At 38.0% G+C, this 19,238-nt stretch overlaps 9 protein-coding genes across 9 annotated transcripts; 7 read left to right on the forward strand and 2 right to left on the reverse strand. All coding sequences in view use genetic code 12, as the record gives it.

The window, feature by feature from the left end:
• Positions 1-51: 51 nt before the first annotated feature.
• On the reverse strand, positions 52-540 carry CPAR2_703230 (uncharacterized protein; the record flags this gene model as incomplete). Its single annotated transcript, XM_036812097.1, has 1 exon — positions 52-540. The coding sequence occupies one exon, from the start codon at positions 538-540 to the stop codon at positions 52-54; it is 489 nt and encodes a 162-aa protein (XP_036668469.1).
• Positions 541-691: 151 nt separating this feature from the next.
• REX2 (Rex2p) lies at positions 692-1,522 on the forward strand (the record flags this gene model as incomplete). The annotated part of the gene is made up of 1 exon (XM_036812098.1): positions 692-1,522. One exon carries the CDS (start codon positions 692-694, stop codon positions 1,520-1,522), a length of 831 nt encoding a protein of 276 aa, XP_036668470.1.
• A 1,708-nt stretch (positions 1,523-3,230) lies between these two features.
• On the forward strand, positions 3,231-4,328 carry CPAR2_703250 (uncharacterized protein; the record flags this gene model as incomplete). The annotated part of the gene is made up of 1 exon (XM_036812099.1): positions 3,231-4,328. The coding sequence occupies one exon, from the start codon at positions 3,231-3,233 to the stop codon at positions 4,326-4,328; it is 1,098 nt and encodes a 365-aa protein (XP_036668471.1).
• Positions 4,329-7,362: 3,034 nt separating this feature from the next.
• CPAR2_703260 (acetate uptake transporter family protein) lies at positions 7,363-8,172 on the forward strand (the record flags this gene model as incomplete). The annotated part of the gene is made up of 1 exon (XM_036812102.1): positions 7,363-8,172. One exon carries the CDS (start codon positions 7,363-7,365, stop codon positions 8,170-8,172), a length of 810 nt encoding a protein of 269 aa, XP_036668472.1.
• Positions 8,173-10,111: 1,939 nt separating this feature from the next.
• Positions 10,112-13,528, reverse strand: CPAR2_703270 (phosphatidylinositol-3-/phosphoinositide 5-phosphatase; the record flags this gene model as incomplete). The annotated part of the gene is made up of 1 exon (XM_036812103.1): positions 10,112-13,528. One exon carries the CDS (start codon positions 13,526-13,528, stop codon positions 10,112-10,114), a length of 3,417 nt encoding a protein of 1,138 aa, XP_036668473.1.
• A 264-nt stretch (positions 13,529-13,792) lies between these two features.
• Positions 13,793-14,425, forward strand: CPAR2_703280 (nucleotide diphosphatase; the record flags this gene model as incomplete). Its single annotated transcript, XM_036812104.1, has 1 exon — positions 13,793-14,425. One exon carries the CDS (start codon positions 13,793-13,795, stop codon positions 14,423-14,425), a length of 633 nt encoding a protein of 210 aa, XP_036668474.1.
• Positions 14,426-14,593: 168 nt separating this feature from the next.
• Positions 14,594-15,382, forward strand: NOP15 (rRNA-binding ribosome biosynthesis protein; the record flags this gene model as incomplete). The annotated part of the gene is made up of 1 exon (XM_036812105.1): positions 14,594-15,382. One exon carries the CDS (start codon positions 14,594-14,596, stop codon positions 15,380-15,382), a length of 789 nt encoding a protein of 262 aa, XP_036668475.1.
• Positions 15,383-16,410: 1,028 nt separating this feature from the next.
• Positions 16,411-16,797, forward strand: CYB5 (Cyb5p; the record flags this gene model as incomplete). The annotated part of the gene is made up of 1 exon (XM_036812106.1): positions 16,411-16,797. The coding sequence occupies one exon, from the start codon at positions 16,411-16,413 to the stop codon at positions 16,795-16,797; it is 387 nt and encodes a 128-aa protein (XP_036668476.1).
• An 891-nt stretch (positions 16,798-17,688) lies between these two features.
• Positions 17,689-18,810, forward strand: CPAR2_703310 (putative nitronate monooxygenase; the record flags this gene model as incomplete). The annotated part of the gene is made up of 1 exon (XM_036812107.1): positions 17,689-18,810. One exon carries the CDS (start codon positions 17,689-17,691, stop codon positions 18,808-18,810), a length of 1,122 nt encoding a protein of 373 aa, XP_036668477.1.
• Positions 18,811-19,238: the final 428 nt, after the last annotated feature.

The following is a 19,238-nucleotide window of genomic DNA, read 5'->3' on the forward strand; positions in this document are numbered from 1 at the left end:
TATGTATATGTGAGGTCATAACTTTGATTGGTAAACCCAATTGGGCTGTACTTAATCTTTCTTGACCTTGTAATCTCCCTTCATAATGTGGTTAAACCCATTAATCAATATGATCAACGGTATAATCAAGTATGGCAAATATATGCCACATAATTTGATAGTCTCCGATTGACTCAATCCAAATTCGACTCCATTTCCATCAACAATTATATGCACCAAACACACGAAAGTGGTAAAACTAGCATTGAATCCATAAATCACTGACCACAAGTAATACCCCACATCCAATTGATGACGTAAATGTTGAGCAACAAAATAGCAAAACAAAGGTAGCTGCACAAAACATTCAATGGCGATAAAGGTTTTGAACCATGTTTGTGGATGGAGGAGGAGGATATCGTTGTTTTGTGATGTGTGGAACTCGAGTAGTGTTGTTGTCAACAAAGTGTGGTATTTTGTGGGGATGATTACTGATGCATCGATTAGAATTGTGATGGGGATGTGAATGAGGTAGTAGTAGAATAAGAATGTGTTTAACATTGTCTAGGAGGAGTCTGTAATCGGAGGGGGAGTTTGTTGGTCTGGTTGGATGGTTGGTGATAATTTTCATTTGATCGCTAACTCACCAAAATTTTAGTGACGCGATGGAAAATAATCATTGGTTTACCCTAGAGTAGCTTTAGACTGTTCCATGATACGTATTGCTGCTAGACAAGTCAGACCCAAACCACTAGTTGCCCACTTACAATTTCGCTACATCTCCAAAATGTCATCTTCATCACCCACAAGTCCGAAACTCCAGCCACTGGACCCAACCCCACCAGCAGTTGGCAGTTCCACCTCAAGTGCCCCTCCCTCATCCAAACTCGCGTCGTTCCAAGCTTTTCTTTCATCAACTCCATCATTACCCAAACGGCCACTTGTTTGGATAGATTGTGAAATGACGGGACTTGACGTGTTGGGAGACGATGTCATTATTGAAATCTGTTGTATAATAACTGATGAACAGTTGAACATAGTTGGTGATAGAGAATTTGAAACCACAGTATACTGCCCCAAGGAGAAATTAGATGCCATGGATGAATGGTGTACTACAACACATACCAAATCAGGCTTAATTGACAAAGTACTAGCCAACCCAGAGGCTACTACTGATGAAGTGGAACTGCAATTGTTGCAATATATACAAAGGTATGTAACTAAACCACGCATTGGTGTACTAGCTGGCAATTCAATCCATATGGACAAATTTTTCATGATGAAACAGTTTCCCAAAGTCGTTGAGTATTTGCATTATCGAGTAGTTGATGTTTCAACAATTATGGAATTTGGTCAACGTCATGCACCCAAATTGATGGAGTTTGGACCCAGTAAAAAAGGAGCTCATACTGCTAAAGCTGATATTTTGGAGAGTATTGAACAGTTGAAGTGGTATAGGCAACATTATTTTAAACTGGAGACACAAATTGCCGATACTATAAAGGAATTTGAAGAGAAGGGTGTATTAAGAAGGGACAGTTAGCAGCAATTAATTTGAATATTTTGTTTTTTCACCCCATGAGTCATTGCTAGTTTAAGTATGTTCTACTTTGGTCGATGCTGTGGTGTGTATATAGCTTTGTATACGTATATGCGGCTATGTGTATGAATACGTGTGTGTGTATATGTTTTGGTTATTCTAAAGATAGAAAAAAAAAAAAAAAGACATGGCCTAGACAGAGATTATTATTATTAGATCAAAATTGGTCACTCAAACTCAAAGAAACAAGGGGGTGGGATGGTTCTCGTAGACTTGCATTGACTCAGCCTTACACAGGCATACGGTAATTTGCAGCCGAGTGTAGGCACATGAGTGGCTGATGATTGGATGGGTGGCTAAAGTACGGGGATCCCTTTTTTTTGTCCATTTTTTCTTCGGGTTAATTCGGAATTAGGGTTGTAAGTAGTTAATATCCGAGACCAAATTAACAATATATACACATATACACATATACACATATACACATATACACATATATTATGTATATTATGTATATTATGTATATTATGTATATTATATTTCGTAAACTCCGAAACCGAAACCGAAGAGAAGAAAAAAAAAAAATAATATTTCTCAAAGAAAAGTTTCGCACACCCGAGGATGATGATGATGATGATGATGAAATTAGAGAATAAAATAGAACATATAAATAATACTACCCTTGTTTCTATGCTAAGAAATATACGGAGAAACATTTTTCTCCTTTTTAAACTTTAACGGAACCGAAAGTAGGCAATATAAGACACGGAAGCGGAGTTTATTACCTCTTATTACCAAACATAAAATGCAAACTTTGTTTTTATCATTCCTACATTTCGGATTATGAAAAGCAATGTAAAGTGTTTTTAAGCGCTTAGGTATTTTCTCCGAATAAGCCAATTGTATATAGAGACCCCCCCCCCCCCCCCCCTTCCCTTGGCCGATCAAAAACTGATAATTCGGTCTAAGGAAAGGGTGGTTTAGTAATTTTAAAGCCGAATATATACAGAACAATGGCTCTAAAGCTTCTATGGATTGTCTCACTCAAAAGCCTAATTTGAGCAACATTGTTTCAAAACATTGTTTCAATACTAATGTGGTAGTTAATCTATTGTTTCTATTGTGTTATGACCATCATCATTGATAGTTAAAATCACAAGACAAAAAATTATGTAAAAGTACAATACATAAAAATCGCCACTATTGATAACTAGGTAGTAACTACTGTAGTAACTACTGTAGTGGTACTGTAGTGGTACTGTTGATTACTACGAATGATGATTAGTCACTCTCCCTTTGACTGAGTCATTAATATAATGGCGAAGGTATATATATTAGTAATGATGACAGTATAGCAGAGTAGTGAGGAACAAAATGGGTAATCAATTACGAATAGTTTCTAATTTTTTTTTTTTTTTTTCGGCTGCGGTGTTTATTATTACTAAACATTTTTACATCCGAAGTTTTCTATTTAACTCCGTAGATATATCATAACCACAATGACTTAGTTTAAATATATATATATATATATAAACACAACAATCATCACTTGAACTAAAAACCCCAGATTTTATCAGAAAGGAACAGGGTGTCTCATTGTATTCTTTATCATTGCACGGCTTTACTACTACGATTATACACCTATACACACACACACACACACACACTTACATACATACATACACACCACTATTGACTTATGCTGCAGAATATGAGGTCATTATTTAAACCAAGAACTAATAACCTATCATCTGTGGGGACAACTATACCTAAAGGGAGTTTTGGGCCTACGTCTACACCTACAACAACACCAGTGACAACAACTACAGGTACTACTACTGCCACAACAGACTTGACATCACTATATCCCACTATTTCATCTGGTTCATCTGCGTCAGTCATTGTACATTCCAACAAGTCGCATGCATCATCATCAAACAGTAGCAGTAACAACAGCAAGATGACAGCTACTGGTAACTCATCCACACTGCTAAGTCAACACTGCTTTATCAAGAATGGTCAATTACAAAGGAGTGGTAGTAGTAAAACTACCAATGACAAACAAAGTAGACCCAGAGTGCCTACTCGTACATCATCATTCTTGACTAAATTAAAATCAACTGCAAAGAGAATAAGATCAAATGATAGTGCAACAACAACAGCTACTACATCTTCATCATGGTGCAAGACCAGTAAAACAACTAAACCTAATGAAGAAAATATCAACATACATCCTCAGCCATTTTCTGTACATCAGCAACAGCAACAACAACAACAACCACCTCAGCAGCAGACTAGCTCAATTACTCAAACAGAACAAACAGAACCAACAGCTGAATCAGAAGCTACATTTGACATTGACGAAACCTCATCAACTGTATCATCAGCTCCATCGTCAATACTATCGAATATAGCCCGAACTTCATATGATGCATTTACTGCAACAAACAGTGAACACCATGCGCACAATTATAGCCTCGATGCTGGTCTTGATATGAATGGCTATAACTATGACGAAGATGATGAAATGGGAAGTATTATATCTTTTGATTCAATGTTGGGTTCGAATGAAATTGAATTGGAAGACGAAGATGTAACTTACATCACTCCATTGAATTACAACTACATGTATGAGAGTGAAGTGAATAACAACAATGCAAATAATAATGAAGGTGGCGAATTTGATTATAGTTTTGATTATGATTACGGTTATGGAGCTGAAGAAGAGGACGGTGATGAATCCTTTGTTAATGAACGTGAGTTGGAAAGAAGAGAACTCCGATTGGAATTGTTGAAGAACTTTTCTTAAGACTTTTTAACTAGGTTGCGTTGGTCATGCTAATAAGTGGTTTTTATTTTTCGATTTAAACATTTCTTTGATTGTATATAGTGTGTTTATTGGGTCTACTCTTGAAAATATCTACTTTGTTTATATTATAATATTATTTGATGAGTTTATGAATACGTGGTGCAGTCTTGTAGCAAATTGTTGAAAATGATTACTCTGTGTTGTTGGAGCTTAATCATTGATGAATATTATATTAGTGGTACGTGTGTGTAGCACGCACAACAGTTTACCTACTTCCGCCTCTTTTTACTCATATGTACGCTTTCTTCTTGTAAGATAAGAATGCCCTCTAAGCTATAGGTTTCCATCAGTTATGTTCGTATCTACGCCAAAAGAGCACCACTTTCGTTCTGAGCTGACCCCAAAGGTTATGATCTTCTTCTTGCTACTGATTACAATATTGTCTTTTTTAGTGTCTTACCATAAAATTACATGTAAAACGACCCGACAATTATTTTTCTCGTTATTTTTTGTAATTTTCAATTTTGTGTCAGTGTCAGTGTCAGTGTCTACGAGTGCATGGAAGGAAGGGGGGTGGGGACGGACTTGTGCAAGCTCTATGGGGGTGAGTAGTAGCCAATACCCTACAATAGCAATAAAAAGAGGATGGTACAAATACAGTTGCAAATTCCACCACTTTCCACTTTTCAATTCATACCTCATAGAATTCTCCTCGAAAATTCTTTTAATTGTTGTGCTATTTGTTATTTTTCCAAATTATGATGATATTTTGAAGGGGCGCTTGTAATTACAATTGAGTCTTTTTTTAAAAGAGAAATCGTTCAAGAACAACCAACCATTTTTGCCGGTGAAGGCTAATTTGAACGACATCATTGGAGAGAAAATATATACTTTACTTGGGACAACCATACCCATCGTATAGTGTCCTACTCAGAAGAGAGCATAGAGTGGTGTATATGCTTTTGTTATGTCAATGTTGCTACACTTGATGACTTTCTTGGTGGGTGGTGGTGATGATGTGTAATCTTTGTTACGTATATTTTCATTGGGGGGGGGAGGGGCAAAGAAAACTAAATTACAATTACACAAACACATACCCTTCTTCCTTGCCCCCCTTTTTTTTTTTTTTTTATTTTACAAAAACAATATATAAAGAAAGCCAAATATTTTCTTTTTTTTGTTTTCCACTTCATATGTCTTGCCAAACCCAAGAGGAAGTATATAGCTAATGGCATATCTAACAGCACTATTGTGTTTCATTGGTCTCGATTTACGGAAAAATATGGCTTTATAGAGTCCAAGATATCAGCGAGTTATTGAAGTTCAGCAAATGCCAACTATACTACATAATAACAGTTCCTTAGGACGCACAAGGCACATCTGAAGCATTTGCGGCTACTGGGTTTCTGGTGGTATCTGGCTTTTCTCAAGTGGTATTGTCCAAAACACACACTAGTGAAAAATTTTGCAAAACAATATTTTGCATGATATTGTCGGAGAAAAGAGGCCACATGTTTTATTTTGTTGTGTTCATCGGATCAAGTTTTGCTGAGTATGGACCTCAATTTCTTAAATATTACAGTCTACAGGAGTAAGCTTCTAACTGTGAGTTTGTGTATCACCTCGTAGTAGAACTTCCATGAGATGGAGGCGGTTTGTAGCTTGTCTCACACGCGTTGAAGTCTGGATTTACCTGATCACACTTGTATTCTACACATCATAATCTAGCTCGAGAAAGTTGGCACAAGCTTGCTCAGAGAGCTAGTATATAAGAAATTGACAGTACCCGCTTAAATAATCAATCTGTCTAAGTGGCTGATATTGGCAACTTCCTTCTCGATATCACTCCGACCGAGAGTTCTTTTGTTACACGCAAAAAGAGTCTTCGTAAATTTCTCATAACGAAACATTGATTAAACTTGTACCAGATACGCCAAATTAGCACTCATATATGAATGCTCCTGTAAGCTTATCTACATTCGAATCAGTCAAGAGTAGAATGCCTTGTGCTAGAAGTCCCCCCTCCCCCCTAGCGAAATTGACTTTCCTTTTTGGGGGGTGCATTCAATGCGCATTTGGTCTAAGAAAAAAAAAGAAAAAGTTAGTTATCCCCCCATCACGATATGCACGCCACTTTCTCAGGAAATAGGAGAAGGATGATAGAGCTATCGTATGTCAATTAGAATACGATAAACATTAAATTAATGCTCATTTACCTGTATATACGATGAGACGAAGAAACTAATAAACAATTGTCTTTAACAATACTTGAATGATATTATTTCTTCACCTTCGATGGAATGGATCTGTGGGGGAGAAGGGCAGTATGCATTTCTTTATGATTTCAGAAACAAAGTTTTGGAAAAAGGTATAAAAAATACACTATTTTGACACTTGGAGTCCCAAATTCTTGGCAAAGGGTTGAAGTTAAATCTCGTGAAAAATGTTTTTGCAAGTTCATTTGTGTCTGCATTTATGTGTGAAGTGAATGATTGGTGATAGGCGCATGATGTGCATATGCTCCCCACAAGAAGTCCAAAAGGACTTTGGAGTGTGTTCTACTTGTACAAACTGACGTGGCTATATCTCATCTATTTGCCATTGCGATTGTTCTCGAGAGAAAGGTTAGTTTTTAGTTTAGCTGATATATCAACTGATTTGAATATAGACTTTGGGAAATAATTCGGTCTAACGAGTATATGCAATCTCAGCTCATTTTTCTTTTTTTCGTTCAATGTTTTGGGTGCTATCTTTAATGCTGGTTTGATGGTTTTGTGTTTTCGTTCTCACCACTGATTGCATTTTAAAGCCACTGCGTTGCTGAGATGTGGAGTAAACCCCCGCTCTCTTCAAGTCGGACTTGTCGATTAATCAAGTTAGTTCAGAAGATTAGAGAGAGGGGTGTTGGAGGTTCACCACTAAGCTTCAATTGTAATTGAAAATGTACAAATAGAGGCAGGAAACATCTATGAATCACTGGAGCCATTGTGGATAAAGGAAGAACTTGTTTTTACATAACACAATCACGCAAGAAATGTCCACATCATCATCACAAGAATTTGATAAACCAACTACTTCACATGTTGAAGAGCACCCACATAAAAAGCATCATTTTATAACAAGAATTCACATTCATGGCGATAAAGATGAGTTAGTCACTATTGGTGGTCAAAGCTATCACCGTCACGAGTTGATGTCAGCATTTGGTGGGTCCTTAGACACAGGAGCTAGACCGTACCCCAAATTCAATATAAACCCATCACCACTAGGACTATGTGGGTTTGGTTTAAGCTGTTTTGTTCTCGGTTTATATAATGCTCAAGCCATGGGTATAACCATCCCCAACGTTGCGGTCACATTGGCGTGCTTTTACGGTGCTGTTGCCCAAATGTTGGCTGGATTGCTTGAGTTCCCCACGGGTAACACATTTGCTTTCACTGCATTGACTTCATATGGTGGATTCTGGCTTGGTTATGCTTGTTTTTTCATTGAACTGTTTGGCATTCTTGCTGCTTATGAGGGAACTGATCAATTTGGCAATGCCGCTGGGTTGTTTTTGTTAGGATGGGTGATTTGGACCCTGATTATTGTCGTGTTGACGTTGAAATCGACATTGGCTACTTTCTTAATGTTTTTGTTCTTGGACTTGACGTTTATATTGTTAGCTTGTGCTGAAATGACGGGCAAAGTGGGAGTTGCTCGTGGGGGTGGGGTAATTGGAGTTATAACGGCATTTTTTGCATGGTATAATGGGTTTGCTGGTACTGCTACACGTTTGAACTCGTATATTGTTCCAGCTGATTTACCATTGCCTGAGATAGAGTTCGGAAAGAAGAGAAAGTAGATCTTTGTTGGCCAAGGGAAATAGGTCTTGAACGTCACAAAAATACAATAGTGTTGTACAATATTATTGGGAAAATTGTATTCTTGCAACACAAAATAGTATAAATAGCCACAACCGAAAATCTCCGGCATCAAAAAAATCAAACATGTACAAACATACCCCCCCCCCCGCTTTTCTTTTCCTTTCTGCTATGAAATTACCGGCTACCATGACATAGTCCATTGGCCATCTTAATGTATGGACTCTACTAAGCTAATGCACTGGTTTAGTGTTGAATTGCCTACTGACAAGAAGCTTGATATCTTAGATTCGGTCTTGAGAGTTTAGAATTCGCACCACAATCGCATTTACATCCATGCACTCGATAGTAATTTTTTGCTCATCCAGGGGTGTGGCTTGATTTGGCTGGCCTTTTCAGAAGCTCTTTAAATGGTACTTTACCAATTTGCATTGCTCAATGCTGGTACAAGACCCAAGATCATTGAGAGTTTCAAGATGCAGAACAACCTCACAGTAATATGAGATAGAGGTTAAGCTAGAATCATTTATTACTTGAAGGAATATTTTTGTGCCCATTTTGCTGCAAATGGAGTTTGTTATGAGATTTTATATTTTAATTCTTTTATCACTTCACATGACAATTGCTTAGTTATCAAACGCATGAAAGATAATTTTTGGAACACTTTTTACGATATGGATTCATTCAATTGTATTGCATTATTCAAGTTAGTTTGTGCAATTAATGAATTGGCTACAACTTGAATAGAATCAAATGTTATAATAAATGGTGTTTATAGCGTACGACTATTGTGAATATGTAAGTTGTCAGTCATTTTTTGTATTTTGATAATTTGTTCTTTGGGGTTTGCAATCCAGTGTGGCTGTATATGCACTTTGTTCCTTTCTTCTGCTACAGAGTTTCCCTCAAGAGTGTGTCATTCTTGAGCATTGACAATTACATCAATGCTGAGTGACTAGGTATCTGTTATTAGTCTGATAAGCAAAGTAATATATCCTAAGGTCAATCTGGCCGAGTAGTACTTTCCTCGTGCTTGTCATGTGTAACAAACGGTGGTAACTTCTTTGGGGTAGGATGTGTTTACGTAATCATGTACGAACACTTTCAACCCCTATTTTGTAACTTCCTCCCCCCTTTTTTTCCACACTTTTTGCAACACTAGGGAAAGAGGGCACAAACAGAACACTTTCTTTCCACCCAATGCAAAAAGAGGTTTATCAAGTCAGTTTTCTTTTTCCTTTTTTCAAGTGATTGAATTAATTTATCATGTCTCTTCGTATAATCTCACAGTATAAGACATTCATTAGGTATTCCCTAGGGTCTTATTGTGTCTAGCGGGTACATGGTTTTGGCTCTCATAACTTGTCTTTGCCGTGGTGCCATTCATGATGATATTCGGTTAGCACTGAGTGGCATCATTGGAGGCATTTTGCATTTGAAAATTGTATCAATCGATTCAAAGAAGATAGGGGTTTCCGGGTTTGTTTCGATTGATAGTACTTCAAGAACCTCCCCCCTCCTTCCATTCTTATGTTTGCTTTACAGCCAACTTCACTTTACTCCTCATTTAATTTGACGAATATATCCTTGCGCTTTTCGAGACTTTATCTTCTTTTGAATTAGTAGCACCAATGGACATTCTCGATGGAAATAAACTTTTTTCATTGAGAAGGAGCAAAATTTAATATACGAGTGAGTAGTGAACGTGTTTATAAAGAGTGAGTGAGGGTTTGCTTGGGTGTAGACTGATCGACTCTATTCATAAGCCGGTCCAAGTTCTCGGTCCAAGGACAATCAAGAATGACCATCAGCAATAAAAATGCTCTACACCCATCGTCTCCTTTTAAGACGATACTGGCCCTTCTCCATTACGACTACATTTCAACGTAAATCTATAACCTTCTCCTTCACCTATGCTATTTATTTTGGTACTAAAGGTTGCCAATCAGACATGGTTCTCATGGCACGACTAACAGGAGGAGGAGGTGGTGGTGGTGATTGTCCTGTTCCATTACTTTTTACTGCGTCTGCTTCTCCTGCATCCTCATCACTATCATGATTTTCTGCCGTTTTCAATTTTGATGAAGATAAAGATGATGGTTTGCTAGGCACCATTGGTTTCAACTCACTATGATGATGAGGCTTTGCCACTTTATTGTTGTCCAACTGTTTTGGAGTGGATACCGGTGAGTTTGACACCGATGGTGAGTTCAGATTAGAGCGACTAGGGATCAATGGTGACGATGAAAATCCAATTGGCACTTTCATTGGTTTTGGTGATCCTTGTGCAATAGATTGCGATGTAGATGGTTGTTGTTTTGATTGCCCATTCAATGGGAGTGGTGCTTGTAATGGTGGCAATTTACGAGGCACCTGTGTAGAAGAAGCATTTGTCTGATTTGTTGGTGGTGATACTGATGTTGATGTTGATGTTGACGTAGTCTTTCTGCTTGCTGGTGGGGGAGGCACGCGTCTAGGTGCAGTTGCATTGAAGTTAGGTCTTGCTGGTAAACTAGGTGCATGAGGATCAAAATCATCCAATAAATTCAAATCGGCCAATGCATCATTGACAAAATTGTCATTCTTGTTTGATGAAGAAACGGATTTTGTGGATGGAGTTGGCGATAATGTGTTCAACGACACTAAATCGTATGAGTTGCCATGTTCTTTCCTGTACCCATCGTACAAATCTTTAGCCATGGCTGATTTCTTGGTCTTGTCAATAAATTCAACTTTGACTGCAAATGTCGAATATACTGGTTTATGATCACTTAGATATACATCCATGACTGAATTATAATTCAATTGTTTTAAATCATTACGTTTCTTCTTCAAACTGAGATACAACACCCTATCTGTCCACGATGGAACTCGTTGCTTTTCCGACGAGTCATAATTGGAAGTTCCCTTGTCAAATTTATAAGTAGGATAAAACTTGACTGCACCCTCGTTAAACTCCAGAAATGCTCCCTTATCTCTCATTTCCAACTTCAATTGATCCTTCTTGGCAAGTTCATCGAATGCGCCATTTTCAATCAAGTTTCGGCATTGTCCATTGGGCAAATCAATACGATAATTCAAATCACCAAACCAGATAACATGATCATGGTCATGAATCGAATAGTTTCGAGTAAACACCATACCTTGCATAATAGTGGTGTAATCATTGAATCGTTCAGCTATAGCAGTAGTCCCCGCGGCTAAGTGTGATGTAATCAATGCAAATGATGTAGCGCCGTATTCAAATCTAACAGCACATGCACCCTTGTTTGCAGCAATTCCCCCCAATCCAGTCTTTTTCGATGATCCAGAAACACGAGTCACATGTTGAATGGATGAGCTCTTGACAAACAAGAATAATGACATTGATGCAATCGACTCAGTTCTCAAAAGCACATATTGTTCTCGTTGAGAGTTTAGTTGTTGATTCAAAACAGCAGCCCACTTTTGCGGTTTGGTGACATCACCAGCTAAGAATGACCCTGCATTCAATTCAATCAATTCTTGAAACCCAATGGCATAAATGTCCGGCATTGATTCATTCTCCGGTGGGAATAACCATGAAGTTAAGTCGATATTTGCCAGCGGTTCTAGAGCATTGACATTGTATGTACCGGTAAACACTTTGATATTTGCATCAGTTGTGAAGACACGTGATTGTTGTTCCAATTGAGCAGTGACATAATCGCTAGCTGGATCGTAAATTTTAACTTTCTTAGATTGTGGGCCACCAACACCTAGTAACAAATCGATTGTTGACTGTTTCTTGCCATCAATAAATGTGTTTTGATACATTCTCGAAACCGATTTCGTTACATCTGACAACGCACCCGCTAAGTTCATCTTTCCCGATCTCGTAAATGACGACTTTAATGCATTCGTTCCAGTATAAATTTGTGAAATAGCATCACCATGATCAGCCCATAGCTCGTTATGCTTGTATATAAAATTTTCAATCATTGCGTGGTCCCGTCCTTGGTTCCCATGAGATGCGGTTTGTTGTTTGAGGATGTTTTCAAAAACAGTTCTCGAAATAACCTGTTCAATCAAATTGGTCCTATCTAGACAGTCCAAGCAGTTTACTCTAAACACCCCGTCTTGTCTGGTTATGACCAGATCTTGTTCCAAATCGTATGAGAAGTAGCCAAATTCACGCATTGAATCGTACAACTTGGGAAGAATCCTTGTTGCACCAGCAAACCCCCCTGCATTTTTAGTTTCGGCATGAAAATCAAATGCAGTGTATTCAATCTCCTCTCTACGATCACAATTTTTATACAATTGTTTATACCTGTTGGATAATTGCACTTCTGAGGATTTTGTCTTTGATAACAAGTCCACAATGTGACAAACTCCATAATGTTCTCCAATTTCGGCAAAATGTTTGTTAAACATCGGCTGTGTTGCTTCTGGGGATCTAGTAAGGGTGATTTTCGGATTTATCAAGGTGGAGTCCTGCTCCCAAAATGTCGGTACTGATCCTCTAATTTGCGTGTAAGTAAAAATGGATTTCTTCGATGGGTTGTAATAGATGAATTCAGTTTCAACAAAATTGGCCACATTCCCGTCATCGTCGATTCCTCTAGTATTGTATCTAGTTCCTGCTCTACGCCACGACTGTTTGGAAATGATTGTGATTGAATCTTGACGTCCCATTGGTACCGTCTTGGCAAACCCTCGAATAACGGTGGTTAGGAATCGATTATCGTCCAACACTGACCGGTTGTTGCTATCCAAGTTGGACCTAAATTGTATCATTTCATCCGCCAAAAACGAATTCCACATGTACAGTGGACTGTAATGGTTCAACTCGTCTAACGTTTCATTGACGCCTCTGGTCTGTAAAGTTGATGTTAGATCAAAGTCATTTGAGTAGTAAAAAGATCCGTTGGACAACAATTTTTTAAACTCAAAACATGGATGTTGTACACGATTGTACCTTGCATCGTCATCATCATCGTTGGTCACCACTGGGTATCCTTGCGAATCCAATTCAACAAAATCCCATTCACTATTGTTTAAAGAAACAAAATCAACTGAGTAAATCTTATCCACTGTTTCATCTTTAATGGGGCGGGCAACATTGGTTAAAGCTCCCGTAATCACCGAAAGAAATATTTGATTGTCGACGTAAATCAAACCTAAACAGCCATAAACTTCTCTTCGGAGTAAAGTGCGAAACCCAGCTTCTGGAGTAATGTTACTGTTGGGTACTAGCTCTAAATTGACGGTTGGTTTTGGAGCATTTGTTTGTTTCGTTGATGTCCTAAATGTAAGACTGTATGTGTCGGAATACAATACCACCGTTCTGGGTTTTGACTTGTATAGGAGCTTCATTTAAATGTATTTGTAATGCTGGGCAAGTCTATAAATGGTATGAGATCAGGTTAGTAACTAACATCCACTGTTTTTCTATGGAGGTTCTGTCGTGTGAGATTAGTTGTTGAAGTTGAAACTCTCAAAATTTTTCGTGACAATTTTGATTTTTGCTATCAAAATGACGAGTAAAGGGGAAGGAGTAGCAAACTACATCGGAATACGCGTAAGGGGTTCAACTCGCTCAGTTTACTACAGTAGAACATTGTCACCACTATCATCAAAATGATATTCAACACTTTGCTCAATGAAAAGCTTGAAAAGTACAACTTAATCCTCGGATCAACATCACCAAGGCGGCAACAAATACTTTTGCAAAACTTTGGGGTCGCCAATTTCACCATCTCGGCTTCCAATTTCCCAGAAGATTTAGATAAATCCCAAATAACTCCATTGGAATATGTTCAGTTAACCAGTCGTAAAAAAGCAGAGGCGATATACCAAGCCCACAGCGACACTTTTCAAAGTGAAACTCTAATTCTTACTTGTGATACAATAGTCACTTGCAATGGCAAGATATTTGAAAAACCAATGACACAGTCCAAACAAGCAAAATTTTTTGAATACTTTGACACTCATAAAGATATTGAAGTGATTTCGGCGATAACCGTGCTCAAATTGAACAATGGTATTGTGTCTGAGTATCAAGACCACGCTGTAACCAAGCTATCATTCAAGGCAGACAACAAAGACATTATTCGAGCTTATATAGAAAGTGGTGAAGGGTTGGAAGTTGCCGGTGGGTTTAAATACCAACAATTGGGCTGCTTATTGTTTGACAAGATATCCGGGGACTACTACAATGTTGTTGGGTTGCCTACGAACACGTATTCTCTATTGCTAGAAGCTGTTGGTTGAGAGAAGCAGAAGTGTCGTGTTTTGTTATTGCTGTGTATTTACGCGACACATTTTTCAAAAACTCATCGCGATAAAAAATAAAAAAAAAAAAAAAAAAGGAAAAACTTATTTGTGGATTGGAAAGGAGCATCGAAATCATTTTCAATCAATTATATCGATATATCTGCTATGGCCAAGAAACAATCAACTGTGAAACAAGCTTCTTTGAAGCAATCAAATGATTCGAAAGTGCAAAAGGAGCAACCACCAGCTAATCAGGTAGAGGAAGATTTGCAATTACCCTCGTCATCGTCTGAAGAGGAGGAGGAGGAAAACGAGCAAGAAGAACAAGTTTATGGGTTATCAAGTGACGATGAAGATGAAGATGATGGTGATGATGACGAGGACCTTTCAGAAGAAGAAACGATAACACAATCAATCCAACCAAATGCATCAGGACACAGAGTAAATAAGGTGATATCAAAGACAGCATCTTCAGACGCCAGCCACAAATCAAAATCTGTCAAAACTGGTGTCGTATATATAGGTAGGCTCCCACAAGGATTTCAAGAATCGGAATTAAGGACATATTTTCAACAATTTGGTCCAATCAAACAATTGATTTTGTCACGTAACAAGAAAACGGGTAAATCAAAACATTTTGCCTATATTGAATTTGAGTCTGTCGAAGTTGCCAAAATAGCCGCAGAAACAATGAATAATTACTTGTTATTTGGACATTTGCTTAGATGCGAGTATGTTGAAAACCCACACAAGGATGTATTCAAAAATGCTAATCGTAAGTTTAAAGTTGTACCAATTCACAAAATTGTTAAAGATAAACATGATAACCCCAAGACCAAAGAAGAATGGGAGATTATAGTACAGAAATTTGAAGAATCAAAAAGGAATAAAGTTGAAGAGTTAAAGAATAAAGGCATAGATTATGATTTATGTGCATTATTGAATGCAGCATAAAGAGTTGTCGGATAAATTGAATATTTGCGGAATAAATGTCCATAATTGAAAATGTGCACCGTGAGATAATAAAAGTGTAGTAAAGTGTGCGTAGAGAATGATTTGATTCTTTTGACTCTTTTAAGTAAATCTTCCCCCCCCCCACCCTCTACCTGTTTAAGTGAATAATGCGTGAAATTTAGACCAGAGTACCTTAACTCCGTTATACTTACATTACGTGCAGTGTATTGGTGTTCCATCTCAATGAACGGACTTAAGAGATTGTACATGTGACAAAAGTGGGGCAATGAAAATGAAAATAAAAAAAAGAAAGAAAAAAAAGTTGCAGTTCCCACACAGTGTAGTGCGTCTGTATGTCTGTAGTGTGTCTGTGTAATGTGTAGTGTGTAATGTGTCTGTGTAATGTGTAGTGTGTAATGTGTAGGGTGTAGTGTGTAGTGCGTAATGTGTAGTGTGTAGTGTGTGCTTATATGTATGGACTTATGTTTAGTTTTCCATTGTTTAGAAAAGAAACACCCCTGTGATAAATTTTTTTTTTGTCTTTTTTTAATTTTCTGTTGAGAAAGAGAAGTGTGAGGGTTGTTGAGTTTGATCTGCTTGTGATAATATAGAACGATCCATTATAGAATGTTATCACGCCACTATTCCACTAAGAACACAATTCTGGGGTAGGGTTATGAGTGTAATTCAAATAGAAGCTAATATGGATTACCTTCTACTGTTGGAAACGTTCCAACTAAATAACCATAAAACTGTCATCTTTGATGTCCATACACACGCTACCACTTACCCTATTTCTTTTCTTTGTCAACATTTCTCATTTTTGTTTTTCCTGTTTTTGGGTGGCTGTAAACGAGGAGATATAAAAAAAAAATATCGTATTTCAATTCCATTCGTTTTTGAACCCTCTTCTCTTGCAATCAACACTGTGCTGATCTACATATAACAGGATAGAGATATACCCTTAGAGTCTTTTTGTACAATAGTATCCAATCAACCACAAGCTACACAACTCACTTTTAAACAACATGTCAGAAACAGAATCAGTATCAACTAAAGTTTACGAGTTTGATGAAATTTCCAAACACACTACTCATGATGATGTCTGGGTAGTCATCAATGGTAAAGTATACAACGTATCAAGCTACATAGATGAACACCCTGGTGGAGAAGAAGTTATTTTGGATGTTGCTGGAACTGATGCTACCGAAGCTTTTGAAGATATCGGCCATTCAGATGAAGCTCACGAAATATTGGCTCGTTTACAAGTCGGTATATTGAAAGGAGGTAAGATTGTTGAACATAAAGCTAGAGAGTCATATGCACAAGAAAGTTCGGGAATCAATGTACCTTTGGTCGCTGTTGTATTGTTTTTGGCCGTTGCTGGTGCTTACTACTACAAGAACAACTTTTGATGCTTGTTGAAGGGAAATTGCCTTTTTAATTTATTTTTAATATACACACATTCATTAATAGCACATCTGAACGTAGACATTAAATAGACCTGGTGTAGTCAGTGGGTGTGGTTGTGGTGTCAACTTCGGGTGAAAAATCAACGTCCAATAATACTCAACAAAATTGTGCTTACTCTCTCACAACAAAAAAAAAAATAAAATGAGAACAATGAACTCCGGTAAAAGCGAGTTTATACAATCCTAAGTGCTTGATTATGGCTTGTAGGAGAGCTGATGACCTGAGGTTAGATCATGCTCAAAAGCATCTTTCAGCCGCATTCAGAATATCGATGTGGAAGCACGGCAATGACTGTGTCAAATTGTACCACATTTTTCTACAATTAAGCGCCACACATGGAAGTCGAAAACTCAAGTTGTCAAATGTTGTTCGATTGGAGAACATGTCAGTCGAAGAGGAGTTACATCAGCAAGCTCCCTTGGGGTGGGTGAAGTTTAAACACGACTGGCAACAAACATTCACTTTGTGGTGAATACACCGTTATGAAGCTCAATATCCTATCGCTTTCTTCGTCCTCTTTCTCTTCTGGAACTGTTACAATTGTTTGAACTACCCAAAGAGAACACTTTTTGCTTCCAAGTGTAGAAATGAGAGCCAGGAGAGCCTCTCAAGAGTCAACCATGAAGTTGAAATTTGAAAGCTGAAAATGGAAATTGTCGCAACATTGTCGTTTCTGCCGCGTCGGTGTTTTTATTTCTCCTCGCGGGACTTTAAACAACGAAGTCGGAGAATTACTCACTCGCAAAAACCGCAAATTATCTCAACAACCAAACGCAACGACACTTTTCGTGATTTCATCACTCTTCCTGATTCCGTCACTCTTTCCACCTACAATGTCAAGACCTTCCCTTTTGAAAAAGCTCAATGTCAAATATCCGATTTTGCAATCGCCAATGGCGGGTGTATCAACCCCAGAGATGGCAAAAGCAGTGACTGCAGGAGGTGGACTTGGTGCTCTCCCACTTGCGCCATTGGACTTCACTCGTGATGATTCAACATCATTTGATAAATTGGATAAATTGGTTGCATCTGCCGGTACCAATGCCGTCAATTTGAATTTTTTCTGTCATGAGATTGAACTGGCTCCGGGTCAATTACAAGTGGAGAATTGGAAAACCTTATATAATGATGGAGTCATTGATACAAAATTTAAAAATGTTATTGATACTATAAAGTTTTCCAATGGTAACGTATCATTCAAAGAAGTGGAGGAGGATCAAAAGAAACTTGAAAAATTGATTGAGAAACTAAAATCAATCAAACCGGCCATCATAAGTTTTCATTTCGGTATTCCTTCGAATAACACAATTGATGAATTGAGAAAGTTTTCGTTAGTGTTTGGTACCGCTACGTCCTTGAAGGAAGCTCTCCATTTAAGCAAGAATGGATTTGATGGTATCATTCTTCAGGGAATCGAAGCTGGCGGTCATCGAGGACAATTCTTGGACTCGTTTCAACCCCATTTAGATGAAGATTTATCAACACAAGCACTTTTCCATAAAGTGAAACAGAATTTGGGTAATGATGCCGTTTACATAGTTCCTGCTGGTGGAATCACCACTGCCAACTCAGTCAAACACTACTTAGATCATGGCGCTGATGCAGTTCAAATAGGTACTGCATTCTTAGCAACTCCAGAATCAGCAACTTCAAAATTTTACAGCAAGTTATTGGGTCAAGAATCAACGGTGATGACAGCTTTGATTTCCGGTAAACCAGCACGATGCATAAGGACCCCGTTCATTGATGATATTGTCAAGTCAAATCGATTTGAGTTACTGGAGTTGCCACCATATGGGTATGCTTATGATGCATACAAGAAACTAAAAGGGGAGCTTAGCTCCAATGGAGGTCCAGATATTGGGTTTTATCTAGCTGGACAAAACCAGTTTCAAATAAGCAAAGACAAGCTGACGCTAGAAATTATGAATGAGTTGACTAGTGGGTTGAGCTAGCCAATGAGTAGATTTGTATTTTATCTTTGTATATGTTGCGACAGCTCAAAATATCTATCAATTATGTACTTCAGATACTTTTTTGTTTCTTGTGGGCTCTACTAACATCATGATAGATATTGAAAATGCAAGGTATTGTAGATTTCGATTTTATAGACCCCTGCCTGCATGTTTTGTATTTGCCGCTTTGCAGCAGTACCGATAAGATATGAGTAATTTTCTAAGGTGAAAGCCGCTTGAGTATATTGCCTTGCAATGAGAAAGCGGGTGCCTGTCGGCTCATCCGCGGGGGTGGTATTACAACTTCGATGGTGCTGATACCAAAAAAGACCAAAAGTCACGAATTGAGATCTTCACTACATTGAGTAAAAGTTGTGGCAAAATTGTTGCATAATTGTGATCAAATCGACACCCTAGTAGACCAGAAA

The sequence above is a fragment of the Candida parapsilosis genome, contig 006110, assembly GCF_000182765.1.
Source record: "Candida parapsilosis strain CDC317 annotated contig 006110".
Classification (NCBI taxonomy): Eukaryota; Fungi; Ascomycota; class Pichiomycetes; order Serinales; family Debaryomycetaceae; genus Lodderomyces; species Lodderomyces parapsilosis.